The sequence below is a fragment of the Gymnoscopelus braueri genome (genome assembly GCF_963280865.1).
Source record: "Gymnoscopelus braueri genome assembly, chromosome: 1".
NCBI lineage: Eukaryota > Metazoa > Chordata > Actinopteri > Myctophiformes > Myctophidae > Gymnoscopelus > Gymnoscopelus braueri.
Window position 1 is genome coordinate 2,464,765 of NC_137603.1, and position 9,017 is coordinate 2,473,781.

The 9,017-nt window shown below is 43.2% G+C and overlaps 1 protein-coding gene across 1 annotated transcript in view; it reads left to right on the forward strand.

Moving 5' to 3' along the window:
- The window catches only part of LOC308082111 (SH3 and multiple ankyrin repeat domains protein 2-like), a 163,292-nt gene extending 159,385 nt beyond the window's left edge, over window positions 1–3,907 (forward strand). Inside the window, 1 exon segment of the mRNA XM_080423731.1 lies at window positions 3,282–3,907. Within this exon segment, the coding sequence (XP_080279857.1) occupies window positions 3,282–3,888 (607 nt within the window). The 3' untranslated portion in view covers window positions 3,889–3,907.
- The last annotated feature ends 5,110 nt before the right edge of the window (window positions 3,908–9,017 follow it).

Sequence of the window (9,017 nt, forward strand, 5' to 3'; positions counted from 1 at the left end):
AGTGCATCGGCTTGGAAAACATAATGTGAAAACACTAGGAAGTGTTGATCAAATATGAATCAATATTCGAATTCTCGCCTCATTTCTTTTCCCCCAAAAACCCTTATTGAGTGTACTGTTCATCTGTAAATGACATTGTGTGTTTGTTTACATGGCTGCCATGTTGGATATGGCAAAAATCAAGTCTTGAGTCTTTGATTAGACTGTTATTGAGTCCAGCTGTCATTGTTGAGAAATAACAGAAATAACAGACCCGCTGAAGTCAGAATGGAGCATTCAACTAAGCCGTGCAATAATGTGATTTAAATGTCTGGATATAGATTTAAAGGCAGGCCCATTATTTCTGTTGTGTGAAACGTATATACTGTAGTATTGGGAACACTACCACCTAGTGTTAGCTTGGCCACATTACAACTACAGAGTTCTGGATGGTGATCCAGACATTAATATTTGGTTATTTTTGTTTCATAAACAATCCAAAGTACTTAACACTAATCTTCCCACTTTAATTTACTCCATTCAATCCAGGAAGGCATCTGTGTCATTTTAGATTTTAGCTTTAACCATTATTTAAAAAAAAAAAATTTTAATAGGCCTATATATTTTTTTAAAGCAAACTTAAATCTTTGCTTCTGAGGGTCCCTGGAACTAAATATTTTGAGATGGCGGTCTGTGGCCCCCGTATACATATACACACAGCACAACATATACATATACATATACATATACATATACATATACATATACATATATATATATAACATATATATAACCATATACATATACACACAGCACAACATATACATATACATATACATATACATATACATATACATATACATATACATATATATATATATATATATATATATATATAACATATATATAACCATATACATATACACACAGCACAACGCATATACATATACATATACATATACATATACATATACATATACATATACACATATACATATACATATACATATACATATACACATACACACAGCACAACGCACGCTTGACAAGTGTCAAGAGGCCTCAATAGTTTCCTCTATAAACGGTGTGTTTCCTCTAAACCCATTAAGACCGCTAACGCATACTGTGTCACTTTAAGATTTCTTTGGGCTATTAAAACATAGCAGATCTACAAGCTCATAGCGCGGCACATGAGCTTGTAGATCTGCTATTTTCTTTTTTTAATTGTGGAAAATGTGGTCAAATCTTTGAATATATATATTTTTAAAGCAAACACGTTTAACTCAAATCTTTTGCTTCTGGGGGGATTCTACAAACGTCTTCTAAATCCTAACTCATGTTAAAAAACGCATGTTGCTATAATAAGTGTCTTTCAAACTTTTTTCATGTCACGGACCCCCAAAATGATATGCATGTGGCCGCTGACCCCTATCTCAAAATATGTTGTTCCAGGGACCCCCGTGAAGCAAAGATTTGAGTAAAAAATAAATTTGCTTAAAAAAATACATATTCAAAGATTTGCACCCATTTTCATGTTTTTAGCCAAAGTGGTTAAAACACATTGTTAACTCTCTCAGTGCCACGCACCGAGATATCCCGAGTTTTTCCCGAGTACCCTCCGTGACAGCATGAGAAATCCAGAGTTTTTACTTTTGACTGTGGTCGCGCTATTCTGTTTATTTTTCATGATCACTTTCGCTTCCTGACTCCTTCAGACTCATTGGGTTCCGGTTTCATGACGCAGATTCCGTTTCCGGTTCTCATTTTTTTCCCGCTGTCATTTTTGGCCAGAATAGGGAAAGTCACGGTTTTTCACACGGTATAAAAAACGTGTGAAAAACACGCAAACACGTCGTAGTCGTGTATCGCATCGTAATTTAGCCCGATCAACGATTGTCGAAAATGTCAACATCCGGTTATGACCGGATGTGACGTGAGCCTGTTTGGGAGGGGGCGAGTGAGCCAGCGAGGTCATCAATGTGTCGATTTGTTGCTCTCTACTGGTAGAACTGTATTATGGGTTTAAACACCCAATCAGATTATTTATTTGAATGAAAAATTACAAAATAAAAAAAAACGCAAATTTCTGGCACTGGGGGAGTACTTTATGAAAATACTCTTGGCACTGAGAGAGTGAGAGAGTTAAGACACATATGCGTTCCCGGGTCTAAATGGGCTAAACAACGTCCTGTCTGTCCTTTATGTCCCTAAACAACGTCCTGTCTGTCCTTTATGTCCCTAAACAACGTCCTGTCTGTCCTTTATGTCCCTAAACAACGTCCTGTCTGTCCTTTATGTCCCTAAACAACGTCCTGTCTGTCCTTTATGTCCCTAAACAACGTCCTGTCTGTCCTTTATGTCCCTGAATAACGTCCTGTCTGTCCTTTATGTCCCTAAACAACGTCCTGTCTGTCCTTTATGTCCCTAAACAACGTCCTGTCTGTCCTTTATGTCCCTGAACAACGTCCTGTCTGTCCTTTATGTCCCTAAACAACATCCTGTCTGTCCTTTATGTCCCTGAACAACGTCCTGTCTGTCCTTTATGTCCCTAAACAACGTCCTGTCTCTCCTTTATGTCCCTAAACAACGTCCTGTCTGTCCTTTATGTCCCTAAACAACGTCCTGTCTGTCCTTTATGTCCCTGAACAACGTCCTGTCTGTCCTTTATGTCCCTAAACAACGTCCTGTCTCTCCTTTATGTCCCTAAACAACGTCCTGTCTGTCCTTTATGTCCCTGAACAACGTCCTGTCTGTCCTTTATGTCCCTAAACAACGTCCTGTCTCTCCTTTATGTCCCTAAACAACGTCCTGTCTGTCCTTTATGTCCCTAAACAACGTCCTGTCTGTCCTTTATGTCCCTAAACAACATCCTGTCTGTCCTTTATGTCCCTGAATAACGTCCTGTCTGTCCTTTATGTCCCTAAACAACGTCCTGTCTGTCCTTTATGTCCCTAAACAACGTCCTGTCTGTCCTTTATGTCCCTAAACAACGTCCTGTCTGTCCTTTATGTCCCTAAACAACGTCCTGTCTGTCCTTTATGTCCCTAAACAACGTCCTGTCTCTCCTTTATGTCCCTAAACAACGTCCTGTCTGTCCTTTATGTCCCTAAACAACGTCCTGTCTGTCCTTTATGTCCCTAAACAACGTCCTGTCTGTCCTTTATGTCCCTGAACAACGTCCTGTCTGTCCTTTATGTCCCTGAATAACGTCCTGTCTGTCCTTCATGTCCCTAAACAACGTCCTGTCTGTCCTTTATGTCCCTGAATAACGTCCTGTCTGTCTCTCTGCTCCTCCCACACAGGCCTCCCGTCATCACAGAAGACTCAGGAATGCGCGGGGGCGGCGCCCCCCTCACCACCTCCACCCCTCCCAGCAGCCTCCCCTCCTCCTCCTCCTCCCACCACCACTCCCACCTGGTCAGCCCGCCGGACTCCTCCGCCTCCTCGCTGACGCCGTGCTCCTCGCTGCCGCCGTCCGTGTCGCCCGGCGGCGGCGGCGGCGGCGGCTCCGCGCTCAGCGACGTCTTCGGCCTGCCCACGCCTCCCATCAGCGGCGGAGCGGGCGGGGGGGGCAGCGGCGGCTACAGCCTGAGCTCGTCGTCGTGCGGCGGCGGCAGCGGCGCCGGCAGCTCGCGCTCGCCCTCGCCGCTCACGCTGATGCATGCGGCGGCCGCGGCCTCGGGGAAGCCCTTCGCCTCCAAGCCCGTGGAGCTGTGGAGCAAGGCGGACGTGGCCGACTGGCTGGACAGCCTCAACCTGGGCGAGCACCGCCCGGCCTTCCTGGACAACGAGATCGAGGGAGCCCACCTGCCGTCGCTGCAGAAGGAGGACCTCATCGACCTGGGGGTGACCCGGGTGGGACACCGCATGAACATCGAGCGGGCCCTCAAGCTGCTGCAGGACAGATAAAAGAAAACACCGGGAGGGACGGACGGGCGGCGGGACGGACGGCGGAACGGACGGACGGACGGCCGGGGGACACGGGGGACACGGGGGACACGGGGGACACGGGGAGCGGAAGGGATCGGCGCCCGCCGCCTGTTTTTAAAGTTCCACCGGACCTCTTCATTCGTTGGTCGAACCGGACGTTTAGTCTCCAGTTTTTCTAAGCCAGGCCAGAAGTATTTCGTCCGACCCGATGCTGCCTCTTAGTCGTTCTTTTTTTTTTTTTTTTTTCTCTTTGTCCCGTAGTCGTCCTCCTTCTCTTCCTCCTCTGCCACCTCCCCCCCCCCCCCCCCCCCTCGTCACTGTTGTGTTCTCCTCCCTCTGCTCAGCGTCCAGAGTGTCGGGGGAGCACGGGGATGCAGGGATGGAGGGCTGCTACTGAAGCCCCATTCGAGTGTGAATTGGGCTTAAGTCTCATCCAGGAGGACACCTGTCCCGGAGACACTCCCGACATGTTGGTGTCCTTCAAACACTTTGGAATACTGGAGGGAAAACTGGACGGAAAACTGGCGTGGGTGTTTTCTTTGAATTAATCACAAGACGTTTGTTCGCTCACCCACCCCAACCAACCACCCAACCAACAGCTTTGGAATACTGACTTGGAAAGTTGGAATAGGACTTTTTGCGGCCCAACACCACAGTGCGGGTGAACAAGAGCCAGCTGAGCTGGCGTTGCTTCTTTTCTATCTTTGCTAGAGTTTGTTCAGAGAATATTTCTTCACTGTAAAAGTCCTGATTACCGGAGATCAATATTCTGGGTGCGTTTAATTGTCGTAGAGATACCTAACGGAAAACAAGGCTCCATTTTTGGCTTTTCACCTTGTTTGTGTCGAAATGGGGAACCTTTAGCTTATATGTTTAAACGAAAACCCTTAAACCATTAACTCACGCACACACACAAACACACACACACACACACACACACACACACACACACACACACACACACACACACACACACACACACACACACACACACATGACCCGTATGCACATTGACACACGCAAACATGGATAGGCTACACAGTCTTTCACAAACGCACGCACGCGCACACGCACACACACACACATACACACAAACACACACTTCTAGTGTGATTGTCTTCACACGTCGCCATGGGGGGAGAGAGAGAGAGAGCAACGTATGGTGAATTTGTGGTGAGAGAAGGTGCATATGGTATCGGCAGGTACCCCAGGTGTTTTGGGGTATAAACCCAGTCCTCCCTCCACCTTCTCATGATGCCGCTAGAAGGAGCCAAACCCCAGAGAGCAGTGGATCACCTGATGTCACAAAGCACTCAGAACGTGGTGGTGCCCAACACACACACAGCATGGGATGTTTTACTCGCGTCTTTAAAAAAAATCACATTTCCATCCAGCGTATAGGGATGGGAAGATAATCGTTCTTATCGTTTAACGTGATAAAAATAAACGCTCACAATAAGCGACATATCGCGGAGACTTTACATTTATGGTGAAAGTGTGTCCTCTGTCATACGCTGGGATCAAATACACTTTTGCTGAGCTGCATATCCGGTACCACTTAAACCCTCTATACCTAGTCAAACGTAAAGGGCACACTTAGTACGCTCTTTTTTCACTCTACACCAAATCTCTTTGCCAAACATGGCCGACAAGCTCATGTTACGACTTGTTGTGAGCTTGTAGATTTGCATTTTTTGGCCGAACGTCACACCCCCCCCTCCCCCCAAGAAAGCGAATGCTGAGGTTCAAGGGTTTAAATGGGGCATTTCAAGAGTTTTAAGTATATTTTCATTATGGTGATTATATCGTTAATCACTATTATAATTTGGCCAGAATAATTGTGACGTGTAATGTTCACATCGTCTCATCCCTAATCTTGGTGTAGTGTTGTACCGTGCTTCTCTGGCCACAGGGTGGCAGTGTTGTCTCGTTGGGGCCTCGTCTGTCAACGCTGTGTCCAAAACGGTGTCAATTCTCTCCTACTGTAACATGGAATTATTTTAAATGTTTTGTACGTACAAGTTATCATTGGATATCACTTATCAGCAGGGGTGGACAGTTACCAAGTGCATTTACTCCAGTACGCTACTTTACTTGAGTACATTTTTTGAGTATCTGTACTGAGTATTTGTATTTTTGGATACTTTGGATGACTTTCTCTCCACTACATTTCAAAGGCAAATATTGTACTTTTGACTACACTACATTTCTAAGAAGGAAATAAAAAGTACATTATGAATTTAACCGCTAAAGCCCTATTTCAAATATAGTGGGAAAAACAACAATCTACAAGCCCATTTTGAGTTTGTAGATCGGCTATTTTCACTAATGTTTTTTTGTGCATGCATTGCGATTAAAAAGAAAATGCACTTTGTAATTTGTACTTTTGAATACTTACGTATTTTTAAAAGCATGTACTTTTGAATACCTAACTAAAAGCACTACAGTACTACTTTATGTACTTTAACTCAAATTTGACAGAGTAACTTTCACGGAGTAATATATATAATATTTGACCAGGAGTATCCATGTACTTTGACTCAAGTACTGGGAGCCATTAGAGTTACTGACATTTGAATGGCCACGTTACTAGTTACATTATGTGTGAAAATAGCCGACAATTGCAGAGGATTAAATAGTGTTGTTTTTGACAGCAAATTTTGATTTAGTTTTAGTCATAGTCTTGTGAATCAAATTCCATTTATTTTAGTCATCTGAATTTTTTTACTGTTATAATATCATTCAATTATAGTCGACTAAATCTACAGTCGATTTAGTCGACTAAAATGTATTTTGGCGGTGCCTTGATGGCGTCGTAATGGTTGATTTTACACTTTGTTACATGCTAAAAATAGCAGATCTACAAGCGTTGTGAGCTTGTAGATTGGCTATTTTCAGAGCGCAACACCTGAGCGCAACCAAAACATTAAAATGACTTGTCTTTTAGTTCTACTGGATCTCTTCTCCACTAGATCCCTCACTAACATTTTAGACTAGTTTTTATTTGTTGACAAAATTGTCAATATATTTAGTCTTAGTTTTCGTCATCATTGCTTTAGTTTTTATTTAGTTTTCGTCCGTGAAAAAAAGGTAGTCGACGAAAACATTTCACAGTTTTAGTCGACAAAATCAACACTGTTTCAACCACCTGGAACACAGTAATGGATTGAAGCAGGTTTTTAACCAGCCTGCCTGCGACTTCATGTTGAACGTGGACGCGCGACACGCGTTTATGATCGGGAATGCACCCTGCACGTTCAACATGGAGGCGCGTTCAAGATCACGCTGAGCCATCTGTTCCAGTCTAGAGCCATAAATAAAAGGCAACGCAAAAAAACGCAAAAGTAACTAATAGCGTTTAACTTGCCCAACATCGCTGTTTACGCACAACTCAGTTCATACACAGCGTTGACAAATGACTGTTCTGATGTTTCTGTCTGTGTGTGTGTGGGGGGGAGGGGGGGGGCTACATGGACCTATCCTTTACCTAAGTGGTTCTCAGACTTTTTCATGTCAAGGACCCCCAAATTAATATGTAGGCTATTTGGCCACGGACCCCCCAAATGAAAAGATTGTGTGCCAGGGACCCCCATGCAAGACTTGTGTTGTTAAAATGTTTCACAAATATTCACCAATTTATATAGAATTTATATATAGTAGATTCACAAGCTTATAGATCTGCTGTTTTCAAATAGCAGATCAAGTGGTTTAACTGATGTTGATGCTGTGTTAACTTTGGACCCTACTTTGAGAATCAGCGCTCATCCCATCAGCATCGCAGACAGATGGCCCTGCAATGGTGTTTAACGTGTGAAACACTTGATGGCTTTTAACTAAATAATAATAATTGAACAGGATCAGTGAGTAATGATGCAAAAGGTGAAGGACGCTGTTAAGTCGTTAGATTGTGATCAAATGAACACAAAGACAGTTTGAAAGGAGCTCATTAGGTATTCAGTTCAGACACACCAGGAAGTGTTCATTTTGCAGCGTAAACAACAACAACACATAAACAAAGTTGTTCTACAAGTTTCCAGCTCTACACTATAGATCAGGGGTCTTCAACCTTTTCAGCCCAAGGACCCCCTATAGCTGAGAGAGAGATGAAGCAGTATTATATTGTATAAAATTGTGTTTTTTATCTCTTTTTTCCCTCTACAGCTATAGCTCTTAGCCAAAAATAAATAAATCACAACGCTTCGCACCGTGAGGCGTTGTGAGCTTGTAGATCTGCTATTTTCGGCTAATGTTCCCCTCAGAATAGGGATATTAGGTTTCAAGTGGTTAAAAATCCTCTCACACAAAGATTTGGCGGACCCCCTATGGTAGCTTTGAGGACCCCCTAGGGGTCCCGGACCCCCTGTTGAAGACCCCTGCTATAGAACCTTAATAAGAGTTTTATATCACGTTCCGCCCTCTAACCAGACTCCATGTGCTCTCAACTCTAAAGGGCTTTTCAGACGGGCAGCAAAACGCCTGTGTTCTGGCTTTGATCAGTGGGAAACCTGGTGAATACACAGCGGTGGTGGAAAGTAACTAAGTACATTTACTCAAGTACTGTACTTAAGTACAATTTTGAGGTATTTTTACTTTACTTGAGGATTTCCAAATTCCTATACTTTTACTTCTACTCCACTACATCTCAGAGGCAAATATTGTACTTTTACTCCACTACAATTATTTGAAAACTTTAGTTACTAGTTACTTTGCAGATATAAATTATTTCATTATAAAACATACATTAACCACTTTAGCCCTATTTTATACCTAGGCTATTTGAAAATAGCAGATACAAGCTCACAACGCGTCGCATCGTGACGCGTTGTGAGCTTGTAGATCTGCTATTTTCAAACATTAGTACTTTTACTTTTGGTACTTTAAGTACATTTGATACCAATACTCTTGTACTTTTACTCAAGTAAATGTTGAATTCCGGACTTTTATTGGTAACAGAGTATTTCTACATTGCGGTATCGATACTTTTACCGAAGTAAAACATTTGAGTACTTTTTCCACCACTGACTGATTGTCCACTTCCCCCAAATGGTCGCTCGCCTCTCATTGAAAATGAATCAGTAGGTGCGTCCGGGCATAGCTCAGTCGTTAGA